The following is a 25,558-nucleotide window of genomic DNA, read 5'->3' as shown; positions in this document are numbered from 1 at the left end:
TTGCCTGTTCTGATTTCTTTCATAAAACTACAGTCAGAAAAAACGCTTGATCTGATTTCAATCTTAAATTTATTAAGACTTGTTTTTTGCCAAAGAGGTAACTGCCTGTGTTCTCATCTAGGATTTTAATGGTTTTCAGTTTCACATTTAGGTCTTTCAACTCATTTTGAAGTTATTTTTGTGTATGGTGTAGGAAAGTGGTCAGTTTCATTCTTCTGCATGCAGCTGTCCAGTTTTCCCAACACCATTTGTTGAAGAGAATATCTTTTTTCCACTGGATATTCTTTCCTGCTTTGTCAAAGATTAATTGACTATATAGTTGTAGGTCCATTTCTGGGATTTCTATTCTGGTCCTTTGATCTATGTTCTGTTTTTGTGCCAGTGCCATACTGTCTTGATCACTACAGCTTTGTAACATAACTAGAAGTCTGGAATTGTGGTATCTCCAGCATTGCTTTTCTTTTTCAAGATTGCTTTAGCTATTTGGGGTCTTTTGTGGTTCCATACAAATTTTGGAGTTGTTTGTTCTAGGTCTATGAAAAATGCTGCTGTTGATATTTTGAAAGAGATTGCATTAAATGTGTAGATTGCTTTGGGTAACATAGATATTTTAATAATATTTGTTCATCAGGGTGCCTGCTTCTCTCCCTCTCCCTCTGACCCTCCCCCCGCTTGCACTCTCTGTCTCTGTCCCTTTCTAAAATCAACCAATCACTCAATCTTTAAAATAGAGAAAGTTTTATTTTTTCGTTCCTAATCTGAATGCCCCCCTTTTTTTTTAAGATTATATTTATTTGAGAGAGAGAGGGAACGTGAACAGGAAGGTGGGAGGATCAGTGGTGGGTGCAGAGGGAGAAGCATCCTCCCTGCTGAGCAGGAGTTTGAGGCATGCGATCCCAGGACCCCCTGGGATGATGATCTGAGTCAAACACAGACACTTAACTGAGTCACCCAGGCACCCTGAATTCCTTTATTTCTTTCCATTGTCTAACTGTCCTGGACTGTCTTAGATTTCCTGTAAAATGTCAAGTAAAGATGAAGAAACACTGGATTAAGACTCATATGGAGAATACTATTATACTAATAGTATATACCAATACTTACACTGTTGGTGGGAATGTAAGTTGGTGCAGCCACTTTGGAAAACAGTGTGGAGATTCCTCAAGAAATTAAAAATAGAGCTACCCAATAACCCAGCAATTGCACTACTGGGTCTTTACCCTAAAGATACAGATGTAGTGAAAAGAAGGGCCATAGGTACCCCAATGTTCATAGCACCAATGGCCATAATCGCCAAACTGTGGAAAGAGCCAAGATGCCCTTCAACAAATGAATGGATAAAGAAGATACAGTCCATATATACAATGGAATATTCCTCAGCCATCAGAAAAGATGAATACCCAACTTTTGTATCAACATGGGCAGGACTGGAGGAGATTATGCTGAGTGAAGTAAGTCAAGCAGAGAAAGTCAATTATCATATGGTTTCACTCACTTGTGAAGCATAAGGAAAAACATGGAGGACATTAGGAGAAGGAAAGGAAAAGTGAGTTGGGGAAAATCGGGAGGGGGAGATGAAGCATGAGAGACTGTGGACTCTGAGAAACAAACTGAGGGTTTTGGAGGGAAGGGCAGTGAGGGGATGGGTGACCCTGGTGGTGGGTATTAAGGAAGGCACATATTGCCTGGAGCACTGGATATGGCGCATAAACAATGAATCTGGGAACACTGAAAAAAAAAATTAAGATGTTTAAAAGAAAAAGATTCATATTATTATAGGGAGAAAGAGATCTGAAGACACAGTAAAGACACACAAAGAAGGCGTCCATTTGATGATGGAGAAAGAGATTGTAGTGATGAAGCTAAAAGCTAAGGAATGCCAATGAACACATGAAGCTAGGAGAAAGTCATGGAAGAGATTCACCCTCAAAGCTTTCAAAAGGAACCAATAGTCCTCATGCCCAGATTTCAGAATTCTGGCCTCCTGAACTGTGTGTGTGAGAAAATAAATAAATTTCTGTTGTTTTAAGTCACTTGGAAGGGTGCTTGGGTGGTTCAGTGGGTTAAGCCTCTGCCTTCCGCTCAGGTCTTGATCTCAGGGTCCTGGGATCGAGTCCTGCATCAGGCTCTCTGCTCAGCAGGGAGCCTGCTTCCTCCCCCCTCTCTCTGCCTGCCTCTCTGCCGACTTGTGATCTCTCTCTCTATGTCAAATAAATAAACAAAATCTTTAAAAAAAAAAAGTCACTTGGTTTGTGGTAATTTGTTACATTAGCCCTAGGAAATTAGTACAGAGGCTAAGATGGTCAATTGGAACCAGCATGGTGGTAGAAAAAAATTTTTTAAAGGTCATAATAAATAAATATTTAAAGAAACAAGCAAAAAAAAAAAAAAAAGACTTGATGAATTAGATTTGGTGACAGAAATGGAAAATGAGGTATTAAAGAAGAACCCTCAGATTATAGATTAACAAAATGGATGGTAGACTGAGATGGCATCTGATCCATTTCTAAATTTTACAATAAAGTTTTTGCCTTTAATTTCTATCTACAAATTCCTTCTTGAGTTTTCTGGGCCAAAACCTGTATTCTAATCTTAATAACTAATAGACTATTCATTCTTCTTCTTTGGTAGCATTTCAGAGATCGGTAACTGAAGCAGAAAGATCTAAAGGGACTAACTGCCAGTCCCAAAACATACCAAAAAGTACACTTAAAAAGAAAATAAAAATTATCCTTAATTTTCTAATCCTCATGCAACTATAAACATTAAAATACAGCATTTACATTTTATTTAAATGTCATTGTTCATGTTGCCCTATCACTGGAATAACTTATTCCTATCCTAACATTCTCTTTCATGTATAAGTCAATAGAAAAATCTCAGTGTAAGTAAATTACTTGAATACTCATGACCTATACCTGGATTTTTATTATTCCAATTTTACATTTAAAATATATTTCATAAGTTTAATTTTCCACTTAATTTTATTTTCAAATCTTAAATTTCTGTCAATTCCTCAGAATTACATTTTTGGTTTTTTTTAAAGATTTTGGGGCGCCTGGGTGGCTCAGTGGGTTAAAGCCTCTGCTTTCAGCTCAGGTCATGATCCCAGGGTTCCAGGATCGAGCCCCGCATCAGGCTCTCTGCTCAGCAGGGAGCCTGCTTCCCCGCCCCTCTCTTTCTGCCTGCCACTCTGCCTACTTGTGATCTCTGTCTGTCCAATAAATAAATAAAATCTTTAAAAAACAAAATAAAGATTTTATTTATTTATTGGACAGAGAGAGCGATCACAAGCAGGCAGAGAGAGGGGAGGAAGCAGGCTCCCTGCTGAGCAGAGAGCCCAATGCGGGGCTCGATTCCAGGACCTTGGGATCATAACCTGAGCCGAAGGCAGAGGCTTAACCCACAGAGCCACCCAGGCACCCCCAGAATTACTTTTGTAATAAAAATTATTCAGACTAAATCACAATCTCAAAGTGAATTATGGGGAAATTATCTGAAGAAAAACCTGCCTAAGATAGTTTTTTAGATTACACAAGTTTTCAAGCACTTACTCTCTTGAATAATTATTTCCTTTATTAAAACATATATATATATATGCATCAATTCGGGGGCACTTGAGTGGCTCAGTTGGCTAACATCCGACTCTCGATTTTGGCTCTAGTCATGATCTCAGGGTCGTGAGACAGAGCCCCATGTTGGGCTCTGGAGTCAGCTTGAAATTCTGTCTCCCTCTGCCTCTCTCCCCCATTTGTGCACTCTTGCTCTCTGTTTTTCTAAATAAATAAGTAAAATCTTTTAAAAAAAATAAGCATTGATTCCGAACCCCAGTGAGAAACCATTTGGCAAATTTGAAACTTTATGTATATGTTTTCTGATCTAACCATTTGACTCTTTGAACTTTATAAAAATTTTTAGCTAAATCTAGCTAATTTAAAATAGTCAAAGCCTTCCATAAGATTTTATTTCATATACTGCCTCTATTTTCAACCAACTTTGAAAAGATTAGCTATACCATTAATGATAATGAACAAATAGTTACATTTTTATTTACCTACTAGACTACAAGCACCTGAGGAAAAGAACTAACCTTTTTTAATGCACAGCAGCCACTTGATCAATAATTAATTTAAATGAATTCATTAAAATACAATTCTGTGGCAGAAGCTAAATGTTCTTTTAATGTACTTTTTAGCGCATATTTTATTATCATTATAATTATTCAACCATTCCTTGTCACCACTTTCATCCTTTGTTTAAAAGAAATCAAAACTACATTTTAATTAAAGCTAAGTAGAAAAATAAGAAATTATTCAGTTAATATCTAGAACTTATACATACTGATTTTTATATAGATTTCTCATATAATGCGACAAGGATCTACAGTTTTTAAATGAAGAAAACACAAAAGGAAATGTTTTAACAGAAGTATCAACACTCCCACATTATACATATATAGTAGCTTTGGATTACTAGTTAGGCTGATTAAAAACTATACATATTTAATGAGCAAGTTAATGTCAATGCAGATAAAGCTATCAATTTATGTAGCACCTTTTTCCTACAGATCTCAAAGCATTTTCAAAAATTTTCTTTACCATCTTCCACGAAGTGAGCAGATGGCAAGACTCTTCTAGCTTTAGATGGCAAAACTTAGACACAAAAAAGTTAAGCCGTTTCCCAGACAGTCCAAGAGAATCAGCAGACAGAAATAGAACCCCATACTGACTCTTAATCTCCCATTAAAACTACCAGACCTCACTTTTAACCCTTGTCTTTTCTGATCCTAGAATTTTACAAAATAACAACAATAATGACAACACCAAGAAACATGGTGTTTACTGAATGCTAGCCACTGACTGTACGAAGGACTTTACATGCATAATCTCCTTTAAGCCCTAGAACAGCCCTGTGGTATTATCACTACTCCCATATCACACATAGAGAGACCAAGGCTCTGAGGATTTCAATAAACTGATCACAGTCACACTGTTAATAAATAGTAAACTCGGGATTTGAACCAAAGAGGTTTGACTCTAAAATCCACAATCATATGCTACATCTGAACTACCCACAGGAGTCAAAAGATTTGTAGTCTCATCAAACTAGATTTTTTACTTATTTGCAATTTGGTCTAGGTAGATGATCACTTGTCTCAGATTACACCTGTTGTCCCTAAGTAATTGTTAGTGGTGCCCTTTTCAAATATCATATGTCTCTCTGTTTAGATTATAAATTATAAAGTCAGCTTAATATTAAGCATGTGTTTTATCTTGTCTTTATTTTACTGACTTTAGTTGGATTAGAGGATGTCCAAATTTTTTTAAATTCTAAAATAATATAACAACTTAAAACCATAAAGACATAGGTATCTAGGAAGGTTTTTACTTATATAAATATTCACTGTAGTCCTCAAAGTTATAAATTTTCATACAGAAATTAAAGTCATCAAACACAAAAATGTTCACTAGTTAACTGACCCCTTATAAAAATCAATCCCCACTTGAACCCACTGTTGTTCATTGCTGAATATTGATGAGTGCAAAATAACTGAACAACTACATTGTTAGTCTTCCAAATGAGACAGAATTTCAAAAAGCTAGTGAGATCCATGTTGGGAAAGAGCTCAGATCCCATGTAAAAGCTATGGTAAGTAAGAACATAGAAGAGCTGTATCATTTAACAACTGCAGAAAATTTATATGGATGACGGCAATGTAGTCTCTCTAAAGAAAATATGAGAAACGATTAAGAAAGAGTCTTGGGCCAGACAACATGGTGTAGACTCAGTTCTTCCTACTACTTCTTAATAATTATCACTATAAACTTTGAAATCTCAAAAGGTAGCCACAGAACTCTGAAAATAGAGGGGCGCTTGGGAGGCTTAGTCAGTTAAGCATCTGCCTTGGCTCAAGTCAGGTCATGATCCCAGGGTCCTGGAATCAAGGGCCACATCAGGCTCCTTGCTCAGCAGGGAGCCTGCATCTCCCTCTACTGTTCCCCCTGCTTGTGTGCTTGCTCTCTCTCTGCCAAATACATAAAATTTAAAAATCTTAAAAAAAAAAAAAAAGAATTCTGAAAATGGAAATAAGTCGGACATGCTGAGGGCCCTCGGACTGGATGAACACAGTGGCAGGACATCTCATAACCCCTCTTCAAGAGAAGGTGACCCAGGCCTTGCCCCAAACCTAGCAACAGAAAGCAGCCTACATAGGCTCATTCCTTTTGACAACATTAGGTAAGCCTACCAGCACTGGGGAGGGCATACTGATAGGGAGAGCAAACTGAGCAGTCAAGAGAAACACTCCCCTCCCCAATGAAACCCAGTAGGTCCTAGCTAAGTGGGGCACTGGAGAGAATGTCCCACCACAACATGAGCCCAGTCTGGGAACTGTTCTCTGTCTCCTATAGGCAGTGGAATCCTGCCACAGCAGCCCCAGCCTGGGAAGCCTCTCTGTCCCCATGGGCTGGAGAAAAGGCAAAGATGGCTTATTCTGGGGAAGCTCTTTTCAGTCCCTCACCTAACACCAGCAGGGTCTATGAGGAGGCCCAGATAAATCAAGGAGACCAAACAGTATTGCAATGGATCATACCCTTTAACAGAAAGCCTATAGCTACATGTAACCTAAATAGGTGACTACCTGCCAAAATAAAAGATTTTTTACAACATTTTTAAAAATTTTTTAAACAAAGCATTCTTTTTTCTTTTAAGATTTTATTTATTTGTCAGAGTGAGAGGGAGAGAGAGCGAGCACAGGCAGACAGAATGGCAGGCAGAGGCAGAGGGAGAAGCAGGCTCCCCGCCGAGCAAGGAGCCTGATGCGGGACTCGATCCCAGGACGCTAGGATCATGACCTGAGCCGAAGGCAGCTGCTTAACCAACTGAGCCACCCAGGCATCCCCATTTTTAAAAATTTTTTAATAAAATAAAAGATTTAATAAGACCCAGAGTTTCCTAACATAATAGCTAAATATTCAAGATTCAATAAAAAAATATTTCATATTATACCAGAAAACAGGAATATTACAACTTGAATGTGACAATCAACTGAGATGAATCAGATGTTTAAACTGAGAAGGAATTCAAAGAAGTCATCATAAAGAGCTTCATGATACATTGGAAATTCTCTTGGAACAAATTAAGAAATCACAACAAAGAAACAGAAGTTACAAAAAAGAACCATAAATAAATTATAGAACTGAAAATAAAATAACACTGATAAAAAGCTCACTGGAACAGCAGAACAGTAGAATGGTGATGACAGAAGACAGATTTGGCAAACTTGAGGGCAGATCAACAGAATTTACTAAATATGAGCTATACAGATAAAATAGACTGAAAAAATAATGGATTTCAGAAGAACAAAGACCTGCAGGACAATATTAAAAGATCAAACATCCATATGACTGGAGGCCTAGGAGAGAAGAAATAGAATAGGAATAAAAGGGTATTTGAAAAAATCATGGCTGAAGTCCTCCCAGAAGGGTTAGCAAAAGACATAAGCCTACCCATCAAGGAGCGGAGCAAACATAGACAGGACAGATCCAAAGAAATCCAAGGTAAGACATATCATAATTAAACTTCTGAGAATCAGACAACGAATACATCTTGAAAGCAAACAGAGAGATAGTACCTATTGGGGAAACCAATTCAAATTCCAAAGGATTTCTCATCTGAAACCACCAAGGCCTGACAGAAGTGAGACATTTTTCAAGTACTGAAAGAAAAAAACAAAAACAAAAACAACTGTCAACTGCAAATTCTGTACCTGGTGAAACTATCCTTCAGAAATGAAGGGGGAATAAAAATATTCTCAGATGAAGGAAAACTAAAGCAATTTTTTACTAACAGAGGTACCCTTAGAGAATGACAAAGGGGAGTTCTTCTAACAGAAAAAAAATGACAAAAAGAAGAATTTTAGAAAATCACAAAAGAAGAAAAAAATCATGGAAAAAGCAGAAATATGAGGACATAGTCTATCCTTCTCATGAGCCTTATAAATTTTTTTTGATTAAAGCAAAAATTACAATACCATCTTATACTCAAGACAATGATATTTTAAAGCGGGAAGGGTAAAGGACCTAGGTGGAAGAAAAGGTTTCCATAATTCACTCAAAGTGGTAAAATGTTGAAACCAATAAAGTCTGATGTCACAAATGAATATTGTAACAGCTCTTGAGCAATCACTAAGAAAACTATACAAAGTAATACACTCAAAACCACTGTGAACAAATCAAGAAACAAACCTATGGTTAAATAAGTCAGTTCTCAATTCTGGTGCTCTGGATAGTGCTCCCTGATTGAGTGACCCACCGAATTGAGGAGAGAGTTCAAGGTAAACACATAGCAAGAGAACACAGAATTTTCATTTGGAAAGAACTTTACAGACTAAGCAGTCCAACTACAGCCTCTCCATGTACCTTCTCTGCATATGCACATGTGTTTAGGGAGGGAGGCAAAATCCATCTGTACTATTATCATCTGCATTTAACAGTTAGTCAAATGAAGAGTAAGTAAATTCATCCAAGATACTGCACTGATATTGGTAGGTTGCTTGCCATCCTTTGATCACTTTCCCATTGTAATCTTTGGTCTATCTCTGAGAGAGGAAGGGAAGGTATTCAGTAAAATTACTGAATCTTACCCATGGTCAAGGCTCAACTTATTCTAGTTAAATTAAAGACAGAAGAATAGAGATTGTAGATTGGAAGAAGATATCAAACTCACAGCGTCTCCCATTTCTCATTTCTTTTTTTTTTTTTTTTAAGATTTTATTTATTCATTTGACAGACAGAGATCACAGGTAGGCAGAGAGAGAGGAAGGGAAGCAGGCTCCCTGCTGAGCAGAGAGCCCGATATGGGGCTCGATCCCAGGACCCTGAGATCATGACCTGAGCCGAAGGCAGAGGCTTAAACCACTGAGCCACCCAGGCGCCCCTCCCATTTCTCATTTCTAAATCTAAAGCTGCCTTAAAGGGGAAAGAGCTTCCTTCAGGAAATACATTTATCCCCACATACAAATTGTTTCTCCCCACAAAATAAACTTATTACTTTCTCCACAATGTACACTTTATCAATTAACACATGTGAAAGGGTCTAAAAACTAGAAAGAACCCCCAAATATGCAGTTCTTTTGTTATTTTATAACATAGCTTGGAGATCGTTTGATACCTATAGAGAGCATTTCATCCTTTAATATAGTTACTCAGCACTCTTCATTTTACCCCAAGGGCTGATACAATTTACATTAATAATATTCACTTAGGATATATACATACTAAAAATACAGAACTCCACAAGGAAGCATGATTATCAAAATCTAAATATTCAGATACATTCATAACTTCATCCTATTTCATTTTTTATAAACTATTATTCTTTCCCCCAGAAATCTACCTGGTGCTTTATCTCTTACACTTTTATTTTTAAACTGTGTTTTTAAATTAAAACAATGCCGCAACAGAATATAGCACAAGGGCCTAGTTTTCCAATTAGTGAAAAAGGTACAAATTTTAAAAAAGAGAAAGAATAGATTCTTCTAAAGATTTTGTTATATATACACATAATCACACACACACATATATATAGTAATAAAATAATTGCACAGAGAAAGTAAAATGGGAAGAAGGTTGTCATACTGCAATCGCACACTTTTGTTCAGAAAAAACATTCCAAATAAAATTCCACTTCTAGTTCTTGATTTTAATAATGAGTGCATAGCTGCAATTGCAGTTATAACCCAAATTTTGTTTAAAATAAAAAATTTCCATAAATTCCCACTTCATACTTTTTCAAGATAAATTCTCCAACATCCACTACCTCCTCCCCCTGCCATATACACACATATACATTATTTAGTATGAAATTCTGGCAACTGCTTTAAATTATTTATTTTAAGTGGTATTTTTCCAATACTATTTACTCTTGGATAAAAGGTCCTTTTGCATCTAATATTTAAAGTAATCTAATGCTGACAAAGAAAACTGACTAAAAATAACAAAAATGGTCCTATTAATAGGGTTTCAATGAACATTCCTCATTATTTTTAAAAAAAAAATGTAATGAACCCTAGGCTTCAAAAGACATGGGATTCAGAAGAAAATATTAAGTTCCTTTTGGCTGAACAAAATGATACATTTAGAATTCAATAGAGGACAGGAACAGGAAAGCATTATTCAAAAGAACGCAATTTCAAGTTAGAGACTAATAGCAATATCTGAAGCATAACTGTCAATCCAATAAATTGGAGTAAAGACTAGAGAGCATTAATAAACCAGCAAACAATCATGATTTCTACTAGCAACCAACCCCCGTTCACTGTGGACAACGGGTATTCATAAAACACTGTTTGAAAAGCCATGTCCTACATGTTGGGATGAGCACTGAATGTGTATGTAAGTAAGGAATCACTAAATGCAACACGTGAAACTAGTCTTACATTGTATGTTAACTAGAATTTGAATAAAAACTTGGAAGAAGAAGAAAACAAAAAAGCTATGCCCTAAAGTTAATTCATAGGCTAAAAGGCAACTCAACAAGTTACTTTTAAATATAAAATAATCAAATCTATAAATTTGAATTCATTTAAATACTTTATATTTTATTATAGACATAGCCAGTTACCAAAATATTAAGAAATATTTTAAAATTTTTAAATTGAAAATAACTTTTAAAAATGCCATTGCTCTGTTTTTAATAAATGAGAAAGGGACCTTTATTACCTTATTTTCAAGGCAGAACACCTCCATCCAACTCAAGGACCAGATTTATTACAAGAAGGCTTATTGTTTAAAACTCCTGGTTTATAATGCTATCAAGAGGATGGAGGTGAATAAAACATTAATACTAGAATACTAATGCCTAGTCTTCACACATTAGAATCATCACACAATCTTAAAAATGTTCCTTACTCTTAAGATTCTGGCAAGTTCTACCGTGAAATGGAAGAGTTCCATAAGGTAAGAGTTTTCAGTGGTCCCTTAGATAGAGAGCAATATCTAAATACTTTGAATAAAAAATATTCATTATAAGTTGCTAAAAATACCATCACTACTACTTGGGAATGTTAATCATGCCTTTCTCAAAGAAAGTTTGAAGAATGGAATCACTAAATACCCACGACCAGTGATTATTATTTTAATTTATTGTCAGCAATTTGCTGTATATTATTCTGCCAGTGGTATAAAATCATCACTAGTATGTACTATACATCTATAGTAGATAAAACACTGTATTAAACGTATACCAGACATGGGCTATGCCTCCTTTAAAAAAAAAAAAAAAAAAAAAGCTTAGATCTGGGAATAAACCCACAAATGCTGACAGCAACTCATATGTTCTAACCACCAGATACCACTTTTCTTCAGAACAACAAACCACACACATAGCATTCAAAATACCCTTTATTTTGGCCAAGGTTATGGTTATATACTGTGCTTAGTTAAAATTGTTTTGGTATCCCTTAAAGCCTCAAACTATTTTGACATTTTAGTGGCAGTATCTTTAAAAAATGGACCGAACATAGGATTTGTTTTGTAAAAGCAAGAGAATAAATAATCATCATCAAATCCATATATTGGAAACTAAGAGACAAACTAAAGATATCTCAATGAGAAAATCCACATGAGAATGGCAGGAAAAAATGCCTGTGGTTTACTGACTCAAGCTCAGTCACTAAGAACCTGTATACTCATATGGATAAGGTTTCATAATCATAGATTCAGAGTCATTACTCATCTTACTCTTCTCTTTGCTTCCTCACAAAGATATACCAGCCCTGAGCGTGAGAAATTGACTAAAAACTGCCTCAGGCAGATAAAAATATGACAATCATCCTGGCAATGAAGACAAACCACCATGTTCATTAATCAAGCTATCAGTGGGAAACACTATATCACAATGAACTAAAAACACAGGTGTGGGAAATTGTTAATTACTCAAAGTATTCCAATGAAGACTAAAATCTTGTATTTTACACATTTGTTAAATGAACACACAGATATGAAACACAAATCAAATAGCAAGACTGTAACATATTTAGAAAACAAATGAAAAACTGAATATAATTAACAGTCTCAAAACACCATATCCTTATTTTGGATGCAGGATAGATCCTTTACGAAATACAAGGGTAAATACCCAAAAGAAATGAAACATAGGTCCATGTAAAAACTTGTTTATGAATGTTCATAGCAGTATAATTCATAACAGCCAAAAAGTAAAATAAGCCCATGTCTACCAACCGATGAGAATATATAAACAAAATGTGCTATAGCCATATAATAGAATATTATTTGGCCATAAAAGGAAATGCAGTACAGGGGCGCCTGGGTGGCTCAGTCGTTAAGTGTCTGCCTTCAGCTCAGGTCATGGTCCCAGGGTCCTGGGATCGAGCCCCACATGGAGCTCCCTGCTCAATGATGGGAAGCCTGCTTCTCCCTCTCCCACTCCCCCTGCTTGTGTTCCCTCTCTCACTGTGTCTCTGTCAAATAAATAAGTAAAATTGTATTAAAAAAAAAAAAAGGAAATACAGTACTGACAGATGCTATAAAATAGGTGAACCCTGAAAACATTATACTAATAAGAGGCAACACACAAAAGCCCACATATTATAGGATTCCATTATATGAAATCTACAGACACATCTATAGAGACAGAAAGTACATTCGTGGTTACCTATGGTCAGGGCAGGGCATTGGGCAATTGGAAAGTGACTGCTAATAAATACAGTTTCTTTTTCATGTTATAAAATTTATTGCAGTGTGGTTACACAACTCTTTGAATATACTAAACAAAATTAAATTGTACAAAAGTGAAAACACCGTGATTCCACATAAACGAGATACCGAGAGTAGACAAATTCTTAGAGACAGAAAGTACACTGGTTACCAGGGGGCCGGGGAGAGAGAAGAGAGGGGTGTTACTGTTCAGGGGAACAGAATTTCAGTTAGGGAAGATGAAATACTCAGAGATGCATGGTAGTGATGGTTGTACAGAAATGTGAATGTACTTAATTCTACTGAAACTCTACACTTGAAAAGATTGAAATGGTAAATTTTATGGTATGTATATGTTACCACAACTTGAACGTTGAGTTGTATACTTTGAATAAATTGTGTGGTATGTAAATTATATCTCAATAAAGCTGTTAAATAAAAATAAATAAGGTGTGTGTATAAAAGGAAGAATTGTAAGCCTGCCACCACCGTGGGTAAACTCCTGATCTATATCATAAAAGTTGAGTGCCTCTGCTGATAGACTCTGGTTCGCCTCAAATAAGATGGCCAGATGTCGGGGCGCCTGGGTGGCTCAGTGGGTTAAAGCCTCTGCCTTCGGCTCAGGTCATGATCCCAGGGTCCTGGGATCGAGCCCCGCATCGGGCTCTCTGCTCCGCGGAGGGCCGGCTTCCTCCTCTCTCTCTGCCTGCCTCCCTGCCTGCTTGTGATCTCTCTCTCTGTCAAATGAATAAATAAAATCTTTAAAAAAAAAATAAATAAAAAAATTAAAAAAAAAAAAAAAAAAGATGGCCAGATGTGCCAAGGTCAGGGTGCTAAGCCTTGACACTCACTAACCCCACACCCCCTGCCTGAGTGATTTCATCCACTCCTGTGGCTTCACCATCCATATGCTCATGATTCCCAAATGTAAATCTTCATATGGAAACTGATCTCTGCTGCTGAACTGCAGCCCCATTATTTCTTAGTGCTCAATTGGCAGATGCTCCCAGGTTCCTGAAAATGTCTCACACATCATATGCTCAGAAGGCCACAAAAATGGAGAGGTAAGAACAGGGGCCTGAAGTCAGAAGAAACCTGGGACCCACCACTTAACTAGCTGGGCAGTCTTAGAGATGTAATGGAACCTTCCTGATTCTCTAATTCCTTACTTTTAAAAGGAGAATTCTTCCAACTACGTCACAAGATTATTCAGAGGAATAAATCAGATAAATGCATATAAAGTACTCAGGTTGAAAGACCAAGCATATAGAAATTATTAAACATGTGTCCACTGCCTCCCCCTTTGAACATGTTCTATTTCTTTATTCTCAAATTCAGTTAAAAATGTCACCATGTTCTAAATCTATAAACTTTGTTATTATTGATCCCTATTTGCCTACTGTATTATTCTAGAAATTCTATCCATCTACCTCAGAAATGCCATTTTACTGGAATTTCTACCCTCATTTATTGAGACTTAATTTAGGCTTTTATTATGTCTTAAACTATGATGCAATTTAATTGTATCATCATCAGTCCATCATCCATGCTAACATGAAGTTGTCCTCCAAAATAATGAGACTTACCACCTACTTTAAAAATCTGTTACCTTTGAAATCCAAAAGCCTTGGCTTGACATTCAGCATAGAACTCTTCCAACACTAACTCACTTTCCTTTGTAGTCCCATTTACTCACATGCCCACTCTTTATGTTTTTCACTTTGTGAACTTCTCACCATTCCCTAATGTACTCCTGACACTCACATTGTTCCCTGTGAAGAATACCCCTAATTCCTTTCCTTAACTTGGGAGATTTATATTAATCCAAACCTATTTCAAATGACATGTTGTCAGAGATTGCGTTATCTTTTACATATCTGCCTCCTCACCATGTTGTAAACTACGAGAACATGGATGATGGGCTACATTCATTCTGTATCACCCTTAGTTGCTGGTGATAAAGGGGAAAAAGGGGGGCATTAACACTAAAGATCCAGATCCAGTTACATGAAGAAATTTTTGCTCTAAGGTAAATACCAGAGATAACTACTGTTTGGTATAAATCACACCATAAGGTTTCAGCCAGTGAAATAAATTATTAATGATAATATTTAAAACCAAAACTGAATCCTTTCTGTTTTGTTATTATTGTTTTGTTTTTTGCTTCTTAAGACTACTAGAAAACCAAGGAACTATTCATTTTTAAAGGCCTGAAGAGTAAAAAAATGACCCAGTTGCAACATACATCAAAAAATATTTCTTGGATGACAAGGCAAGTTTTAGAATGGTTAATCAAAATTTCTACTAGTTTTTAGCCTAGGCCCTAACATTAGAATTTCTCTGATTTTGGAAACTGAGATTAATAGCAAATTCTAACTCTGAGAGACAGGTACAAATTTATGGCATCACGTGAACCACCAGATTACTTGCCTATGAAGAAATAAATTCTATCCTAGGTTAGAGGTGGCTCAGCACTCAAGATTATTAGGAATAATCTAGAAAAACTACTCTGGCTGATGTCACCATTAACTACCACAGACCACACTTAACCTATGTATCTCATACATAGAGAGTATGCACCTAGTATCTCAGCAAAGAATGTCTTCTGATTATCTCAGGGTTTGGTAATGAAAGGCTCAACAACTCAAATTTCCAGAAATTTAGCATTCTGAAAAGAGATACTGGCAGCCAGAACATGGGATAAGAGCTAAATAATCTTTTTTAGGAAATGGACTAGGACATTTCAGATAAATAAGTAATCTAAGAAATTTTATTACTTAGGATACTGGGCTCTCTCTTATACATTTATTTCTCAACTTAATGACTTGGTGAATGTAAGTTAAATAACTTTATTTTAGCCAAAAAAAAAAAAAAAAAAAAAGTCACGCTAGCCAGTTATTTGTTAAGGAAAGTCTTCGCACATAAAGCACCTATTTTTTCCATTTTATTTGTCAGATTGCTCAGAAATTGCAAAACCACATGGAAAGAGTGAAATCTGATCATTTAAGAATGAGACAAAAGAAAAAGAAAATTTTACTTTCAAGAATATCTTCATTGGGGGCACCTGGGTAGCTCAGTGGGTTAAAGCCTCTGCCTGTGGCTCAGGTCATGATCCCGGGATCCTGGAATCGAGCCCCACATCGGGCTCTCTGCTCCGTGGGGAGCCTGCTTCCTCCTCTCTCTCTGGCTGCCTCTCTGCCTACTTATGATCTCTGTCTGTCAAATAAATAAATAAAATCTTTAAAAAAAAAAGAAAGAAAGAAAAAAGAACATCTTCATTGGAACCTTTGGTACAAATTCAATGAGGGAAGTAAACTAAAAATAAAAGTAAGGATTTTTTTTTAATCAATTATGCCTAATAATTAGCTGATTTTTTATGTTAGTTGGATTTACTGGATTTACTTAAGTATGAGGCAAAAATAATTACTCGTTTTGTTAACATTGGAAGGTAATTTTACTTAGTACATATTAATGAACTAAACATCCAGGTGAAAACAATTTTAAAAACATAAAGTACCAAAATGAAACAAGCAGAAAATGTTATCAATAATAGTGACTGCAAAAATTTAAGTCATTTTGAAGTAAAATTGTTAAATTAATAAAAGCACCATAAATTAATTCACTAGAGATAATTTCTTTTTTTTTTCCTAGTAGGCTCCAAGCCCAGCACAGAGCCTAACATGGGGTCTGAACTCACTACCCTATGATCAAGACCTGAGCTGGGATCAAGAGCCAGAGGTTCAACTGACTGAACTATCCAGGTGCCCCCACTAGAGATAATTTCTAAAGCGTTATTAATATTCTAAAATTTAGAAGAGGATTACATTTTATTCAAAGGGCTAAAAAAGCAATACACAGTTTTGACCTCAAAATCACTTGATAATAGGATCCAAAAAATATTATTGTGTAATCTGAGTTACAGGTGATTTACCAAAAAAAACTAAACAAAAAATGATCCTAACAAAAAGTGCTAGCACACCTCAGCAAAAAACACCTTAAAATAATCGTCCACCATACATAGGTTATCCCAGAGATTTCAATGCTAGTAAAATAATAGGAAAAAGAATGATTAAAAAAAAAAATACATCTCAACAGATGACAATTTAATACAACTCAGTATTCAACTTTGAATGATACTCTAAAATATCAAATACAAAATTTCTTAATGTGAGAAGTATATACAAATCTAGAGTTAAAATCCTATTTTCTGTAATACTGGTTATTAACTCTAAAGATTTTAATAATAATAGGTGTTACCAGCGGTATGTTGCTAAAAATTTAACAGCTACCGCTTCTGAAACACTACCACCCACAACCATCACCACCTTTTGATTTGCAACATTTCTGAGGTATTAATAGCCCTACCATGGTTAATTTGAAGGTATCAATGCAATGTCACTACATGGTAATTGAGAACAGATACACATTAATAGACTGGCTTCTGCATGCTGGCTCCAGTACATCACTGGGCATTAACTTCCATTGAACTCTACTCATTGACAAGCACTGGGCTATAGACTTTATATAGCCCATTCCATTTAATCCTCACAATAAACTACAAAGTATATATTACTTCCTCTTTCAAATGAGGAAATGGAGGCTCTGAGAGACAAAGTAATTTGCCCAAGGTCACATTACGAATGAGTGGCAGAGCCAGAATCTAAAAATATTTTTAATTGTTTTAATTATCATTCTTCATTCCCACCCATAGTTTTTATGGTCTAATTTTTAAATGAACTAACTCATTCATTTGCCTACTTATTTGCAGTACTACAGTAATGGCAATATTTTTTTGATAAGAGAAGTGAGATCATGACCTGAGCCAATATTTTTTATTGATATTTATTGTAGTACTATAACTGATGACATACAAAGAGTTTGGAAACAGGTCTTCATGTCTCCAAAGACTATTCTTCTTTCCCCTAAAATATTCTGTTTCTAAAATAAGGAATACTGATTTTAAATATCAGATAAATAATCAGTAATAAACTAGAGCTCAGTATAAAAATCAACATACTATATTATCATCTTTAAAATTAACTATAAAGTATGCAATAAAAACAGAGCTCAATCACAAGTATAAAATATGTGATGGTTTATTTTTTCTTTTATTAAAAACATTTTCAAAATCCTGATGGAAAAGTTAAAGTAGTCATGAACAAATGGAAGTGTACATACACACATACAGCTCTTGGGTGGGAAGTCTACATGTTGTAAATAAAAATTGCAATAGTTCTTCTACTAACTAACCAGTTAGTAAATAAAAAGCTAAAATAAAGCACTCTCAGAACTGAGAACACATTTAGTGAATATCACTTAGACAAAACTGGTTATCTTAAGAAATTATTTATAGGGGTGTTTGGCTGGCTCAGTTGATAGAGTATGCAACTCCTGATCTTGTGGTTGTTCGATCGAATTCCACACTGGGTGCAGAGATAACTTAAAAATAAAATCTTAAAAAAAAAAAAGAAGAAGAAGAAGGAGGAGGAGGAAAGAAAGAAATGACTGGGCCATCTGGTGGGTCATTCCGATCTGACCCATTATCTCTGCGTCATGAGATCAAGCCCCACTTCGGGCTCCATGCTCAATGGGGAATCTGCTTGAGATTTTTCTCTCTCCCTCCCTACCTGCTGTCTTGTGCTCTCTCTCTCAAACAAATAAATCTTTAAAGAAAGAAAGAGAGAGACAGACAGACAGAGAGAAATGATTCATAAATGTATAATTAAGATTGAAACATTTCTTAGGGACAGCTCTATTTTTTTTTATTAAAAAAAAACAGAATTAGTAAATTATGTCTACCTCACAGCTAAAAAGAGGAAGAGTCAGAATTTAACCTCAGATCTAACTCCAAAATAAGGACTAAGCAGTATATTACAATCATAAACCTGCTTGGTACCTGAAAATAAAATTAGAAATTTTAATTACTTAATTAAAATTAAAATCATTAGTTTGTTACTAAGGATTGTGAATGGTTTTAATGGTCTTCCTTATATTTTTCTCTGAAAAAATTTATACGATGATTTTTTAGTTTTATAATTGGAGAAAAGTTTATTTGATTTTATGGGGGGGAAATGTTATTGCTTACAGAAATGGAAAAATCTGTGAAATAAGAGAAATTCCATTGGGTTATGGACATTGGGGAGGGTATGTGCTATGGTGAATGCTGTGAAATGTGTAATCCTGATGATTCACAGACCAGTACCCCCGAGGCAAATAATACATTATATGTTAATAAAAATAATTTTTAAAAAAGAGAAATTCCAGGAAAAATTTTTAAACAGGGACTCTCAGAATATCTTAAACATATGCTGAAGTCATATAGAAAAGAATAATTTGGTACATATTAATATACCAAAATGCAAATATTAATACTGTAATACAAATAGCTAATATTAATAGCTAATTAACAGCAAATATTAATAGCTAATACCCTAGCTAGGTAGGTGTTACACTAAATCACTGAAATGCAGTGATTCTTTTTTTTTTTTTTAAGATTTTATTTATTTGTCAGAGACAGAACACGCACAAGCAGGGGAAGAGGCAGTCAGGAGAAGTAGGCTACCCATTGAGCAAGACACCCAATGCAAGACTCGATCCCAGGACTCTGGGATTATGACCTGAGCCAAAGGCAGATGCTTAACAGACTGAGCCACCCAGACATCCCTGAAATACAGTGATTCTTATGAGAAATGGCAGAAAAGAACATCTTTCTCTGTATTTTGCAGACCTCTCTTTTAATTTATAATGAAGAGTAAAGAGTAGGTCCAATTATAGAGATCTGAGGTACTATGTAAGTTCTTATACTAATTAATCCTCACCACTATTTATGAATGCACATCTTATGAATTTACAGTACTTTTGTTTTTTCTAATTTGGTTGATTTCCTAGAATAAATGAGGAAGCTTCTAGTTACTTAATAAAATAATGTGCTATATTCCCAGCACTTAAGAACACGTAGGACTCAATGTTACAGTTGTTGAATTAATGTATAAAGTCCCTTCCAGTAGGATTTTTAATGAAAAATCTGTTTAAAAATTGAATGAGCATATTAAAACAAAGTTATCTAGAAAGAAAAATAGTCTTCTAATTCCTAAGTTAGGGGTCTTTAAAAACATAAACATAAAACATAAAACTGGGAAGACAGTATTCTTACTACTATGACATTACAAATAATGTCAGTTTAACCAGACATAAACTATAATCAGAAACAGAGAACTACATGGGGTATATTTAATTTCCTTTCCTTTCCTACTTTCTTTTTTTCTTTTAAGCTTTCGTTCCTATCTCTACCTACTGAAAGAGGAAGAAAAATAATTTAGGAATGAAATTACCTCCCAGTAACCTAGAGTTTATATTCCATGTATGTTTATGGTTACATAATTTTTTTCTACCGTTTCACATAGCTAGTAAGTGGCAACTAGTAGGCCCTATGATATTTTGTTGATCTGATATGCTGTGATGAGTTTATGGTTACTCCTCTCTTACTGGTGTTTCAATTTACTTCCACTATTGAAAACATGTTGACTTAGTGTTTAGACACTGGCCCAAAGCAGTTGGAATTACTTTCAACTATAAAAAGTGCAAGTTATATTTTTTATACTGTATCACTTGACCTACATATTCTCTGACCTACATCAGATAAATTAATATATATTACACAACTGGAGGGTTGAATGTGGAATAGTAGTGAAGCCTTTGAGCTTCTCCCTCTTAAATTGGTTAGAGACCCTGAGCATGATATATTTCACTGCTTTAAGAATGAGGGTAATTATGGTCAGCTATGAAACAAGAAATCTGTTTATGCTCAGAATGTACATATTGCTCAGAACAAGGTTGGGTACACAGAATTTAAGACTAGAACATTGCAATTTACTTACATTTTTTACCTATAACACCCAACAATCAGGTATTCTATTTCTTCTTCCTGCTTTTTTTTTTAACTCTATCAGTGTAAGTTTATTTTCCTAACAGAAACAAGATCTTATATATTGAACAAATGCTATGTGTCAAACGCTGTTTTACACACTTTAAATACATACTACATTACCTAATGCCTCTTGCATCTGCAGTTCATATTGAGGAAAAAAAGTAACAAACACTCGTAGGTTTCAAATTAAGAAATACATTGATTTTCTTAACACAGTCTTTAAGACATCTATGGTTTAATATTCTGTACCTTGCTATAATACTATAATAGCAACTCTAATGAGAACACTTTATATTCACATGGCATCTGTGAATAGATGTTATGTAAACTATAATGTACATAACATTTTCAAATTGTGTCTATCATTTGTGAGGAAGGCATTACTATTCCACGAAGTGTAAAAAGAGAGATTCAGAGGTGAAGCTTTGCAGATGATAACTGGCATAAATGGAAGTAGAATTCAGGTCTCCTGGGCCAATTGTATTCCTTCTCTTGTGGGGAATGAGAAATGCAGGAAGATTCACACCTGAAGAAGGTTAGAAAAGCATGGACATGGACTCTCTGCTGAGTACGACCTACTGCCCACAGAGAAAAGGAGATCTCCGGACAAGAACAAGCTCCAGTCTTTGTATTAAATAGCATATTTCAGTCTTAAGAGCTTGAATCTTCACTGGTGAAGCACTTAGGGGATATCATAGTATTTGTTTAATTAAAATTGTTGATCTGACTGGAAAGAATACTTTGTACTGTTATTTAATTACTGACTTGAAATCCCTTCTAATAGCACCTTAAACTTTTATGCTTCCACATGTGTAATTATTCTATGATTATAAGTGATAAAGAATATTAGGAAATATATTAGGAATGTAATAAATGCAGAATATTTTGAATCTCCTTAAGTAAACCATAAATGTATAAAAAGTAGGGACATAATCTTTGAGCACATCACACACACTAGGCAGTCAATAGCTTGGCAAATTTACTAGAAACTGAAAATTAACTACAAAAGCCCAAAATCTTTATGAACACCAAAAAACCAACCAACCAAACAAACAAAAAAAAACCACCACCAACAACAACAAAAAACCCACCCAAACCTCCAAAATCCTATAGCTTTGTTTTATCAAATGCATACACATTAACTATTGAGAGGCACCGATCCTAAGAATTTATTTCAAACTTTTAATTTCCTTTGATACTCCTTGATATCATCCTGTCATCACCTGCCAAGGAAGCACACATACTGGCATCCAAGGAAATCCAACAACCTACTCTTCCAAAAATTTCAACAGAATGTTAATACAGGCACATCAATAAGATCTTACTCTTGGTAATTATTTATAAACGAAGGGTAAGAAGAAAAAAGATAAACTTAATAGTACCTTTAAAACGCACTAAGCAAAAGAAAATCTAGGGAGGACCAGGCTCAGGAGGAATACTGAATTTGGAAAACTCTTAATTTTTTACTGATATGTCACCATTTAGCATTCTTCATCTTCATTTTAAAAGAAACTAAACTGGGGGCGCCTGGGTGGCTCAGTGGGTTAAAGCCTCTGCCTTCGGCTCAGGTCCTCAGGTCATGATCCCAGGGTCCTGGGATCGAGCCCCATGTCGGGCTCTCTGCTCAGCGGGGAGCCTGCTTCCCTTCCTTTCTCTCTGGCTGCCTCTCTGCCTGCCTGTGATCTCTGTCTGTCAAATAAATAAATAAAATCTTAAAAAAAAAAAAAAAGAAAAGAAAAGAAACTAAACTGTACTCTAAAAACAAAATCCTTCAACAACTCCCATAATTTTCTAAAGAGTTTAAACTTTCATGATTGTGGTCAACTTTACAGTAAAGATATGCTAAAGTATTCTAATAGCAAGAGCTGGATGCAGATATTATCAGAGTTTCAGTGCTGAGGTTTCCAAAAACAAACAAACAAACACAAACAAACAAACATGGGTCATAAAGCAGAACTGAAATAGTTCAGCAGATAAGGTCAATCATTTCCAAGGCAATCACATAAAACTTTAAGAGTTAATTTTTTGGATTTAACAATGATAAAATTAATATAAAACATTTTTAAATTTAAAGAAGTCCTAAATGAGGTCTTTAAAAAAGTGATGATTCTTTTGTCTGAAATCAATCAAATACAAGCTTCTATGTTCTCATCTGAACAAATTCAAAATTTGCATCTCTCACTTCCATATTCAAACATATCGTTATGACAGAAGCAAATCAAATTCCAACCAATTAAAAGCTATCAATACAATTCTGCTCTAAATAGTTCTCTCTTATAATATTTGTTAGTTTTTATGAAAAGATAATAATAGAAATTCTGTTTAATTCTCAAATTTCTCATGAGGGAATTATTTGATTATTTCTCCTCCAAATCTCACTTAACTTACAAAAGTATATCAATGGAGATAAATAAGGGTTAAAAAACAAAGCAAAACAAAACAAAACCCTTTTATACAGGCTCCAAAGTAGAATTCAAGAGTTTAACATATAAAAAAAAAAAAATCCTTAATTTAACCAAATCTATTCATTACTATTATTTACTATTATTCATTGAAAGAGGATTTCTGAAGTCATGTTTATCACTTGTTAAAAATTCAAATTAAATAAATTTGTTTTATAATGAACAAACAGAATGGTTTATCTTATTATAAAGAACAATTAAAATTTCAATAGTAATTAAAATTGAGCCATCCCTTTTTTCTCCCCTTATTCATCACAATATACCTTCTCTTACTGACTCATTGGTTGATTCTCCTTTTAGACTCAGCATCCTGGAGAAGCCATTGGAAAGAGTAGAGAAAATGCCACGGATGAAATATCCCTGTTGCTCAGATTCCTCTGACCTCCCTGAAGTCGGCCACGGTCTAACAAATCCGATATTGCAGCGGGGTTCTGGCTCTGAAATAGATCTGGTGAACGGAACCCGAAGTGACCGGGTGTTGACCAGGTTCAGCTTCTCTGTTGATGTTCCAAGGACCTCGTTAGCAGAAGAAGAAGCCTTATTGCCAACCATCTTTGACAGGACCTTTTGTTGAGGTTCATCCAAGTCTTTTTTATTAGTCTCCAACCTCTCCCTTTTGCCCCCTTTCCACCTATAGCTGGGATGTGTTTGCCACCGATAAGCACCCAGTGGCTTTCCTAGACTGCATGCAGCATGTTCATTTTTCTTCCTCTTGCTTTTCACTGGACCACGCCAAGGATAGCTCTTTAAGCTTGCTCCTATCTCTGAATTTGCATCAGCAGGTTCTGACAAAGATCTTCGATAGCTTGGAGGACAAGGTGATGTCTGTCTCTTAAAGATGCTCATCTTCCACGACTCCATTTTTTAACAACTTCTCTAAAACGTTAAGTTTCCTCTACTCTGCAGTCTTTGCAGTCGAACCACACTTGTCCGTGCAGTCCAAAATATTCAACTGCTTAAGCAGCTTTCTTTGTGTGGCTTTGAACCACAGCAGATGTTGCTGCTTAAGAGCTGGTGTCATGTTATTACCCCATTTTCCCAGATCTCCGAAATTTCAGCAGCACCCAAAAATTTCTTGCCTGAAGCAAATAATCTTCAGAGTGCAGCAAAAGTAAAAATTTCCAGAAGATCATCTCGCTTCCTGCTGTAGGTTTCATCTCTCTACTAAGTTTTCAGGAAATGATTTTAAAGAAAATAAGAAGTGAAATAAAAGCAACAAAAAACCCACAAACACCTCTATGGGCCAATAGCAGTTAAGTGTTCACCATGCAAATGACAGTGGGTTAAAAACAGATTGTGAAAGTACTCAAGCTGACATCCACACTTGACGGAAGAAAGAAAACTTGCCTAAAAGTCTGCCCTTGAAGTGACAATTCTTCAGAATAGTTTCTAAAGTCTGTATTTCAGAAATTTAATTTCAAGAAAATCACTGCTATTTATACCACAACTTCTCTCAAAATTAATACTGGTTTTCAACAATAGGTAAAGTCATATACTATTTTGTTCAAGTAGGCACTGCAAGGAGGAGGAAAAATGAGCTAAAGAATGCCAAAATTTAAAGCCACTTTAAAAATAACATATACTAGGGAGAATTCTAAAAGCATAAATGGACAGAAAAGAGACCAGGGACAGAGGGTATTTGCTATGAACTACAGCAAAGGAAAAGCAAAGTCTTGAGGCAATATCTTGTGGGAACTGGAACACAGGAACATACATATTTAGATGATTTCTAGAAGGGGAAAGTTTGCTTTGTAAATCTAGTTGGAATAAGTTGTATGGAAATATATTCCCTATCTGTTTAAACAAAGAAATTCCTTTACTCTTCTTTGTGCTGCTTACAACTTTAAAAAAAAGAGCTGACTATTCAAAATTTTGTTAAAGCAAGTACCTTATAGGGAACCAAGATCATGAATGCCAAGTTTTTGGCTGGTTAATTTTTTTTTTTTTTTTCAAATGTCTGCTCATAAACTCCTGAAAACCGGGGTTTCAAATGGAAAGCCTGACAGACTTTAGGCCACCAATAAAAGAGATATAACATGGTAATCAAATCACTTTGCAAGTTGCAGAAAAAAATAATTTAACCTGGAAAACTAAAAACGTATTCATGTAGTTGCAGAACACGTACAATGAAAAACCGTCCTCAAACTAAGTCTTGTTACTATAGAAATTGGACAGTTAGTACCTTATCTATTCTTTCAAACATATTAAAATGTTCTAGTTATTTCCATTCATAAGGCAATGATCCATTTTTTTCTTAATATAGGCTCAAAATTTATATGTCTATATTAAAGAAATGTTGAAGTACTTGGCCTTCCCAAAAACATAACATGTCAAAGTAGAGTGTCTTACAGTCATAAAACTTTCTCGTTTAAAAAAAAAAAAAAAAAGCAAAACAAACAAAACCCAGAAATCTGACTTTGCAGAGAAAAACAATAAACATTAAGCTCTAATCT

The 25,558-nt window shown here is 35.2% G+C and overlaps 1 protein-coding gene across 3 annotated transcripts in view; it reads right to left on the bottom strand.

The window, feature by feature from the left end:
* Positions 1–24,297, bottom strand: part of LOC116855780 — a 31,426-nt gene extending 7,129 nt beyond the window's left edge. Inside the window, exons 1-2 of one of the 3 annotated variants that reach the window (XM_032838785.1) lie at positions 23,369–24,297; positions 7,634–7,717 (exon numbers count right to left, since the gene is read on the bottom strand). In XM_032838785.1, coding sequence (XP_032694676.1) covers positions 7,634–7,717; positions 23,369–23,966 — 682 coding nt within the window. In that variant the 5' untranslated portion in view covers positions 23,967–24,297. Of the gene's footprint in view, positions 1–7,633; positions 7,718–20,729; positions 21,170–23,368 lie in introns of those variants that run through there. The other 2 variants (XM_032838787.1, XM_032838786.1) reach the window with 2 other exon arrangements.
* Positions 24,298–25,558: the final 1,261 nt, after the last annotated feature.

This window comes from Lontra canadensis, unplaced genomic scaffold (genome assembly GCF_010015895.1).
Source record: "Lontra canadensis isolate GAN:19392208 unplaced genomic scaffold, GSC_riverotter_1.0 scaffold106, whole genome shotgun sequence".
In the NCBI taxonomy this organism is placed as follows: Eukaryota; Metazoa; Chordata; class Mammalia; order Carnivora; family Mustelidae; genus Lontra; species Lontra canadensis.
The sequence above is the reverse complement of the archived record's forward strand: the minus strand, read 5'-3'. Positions and strand labels throughout refer to the sequence as shown.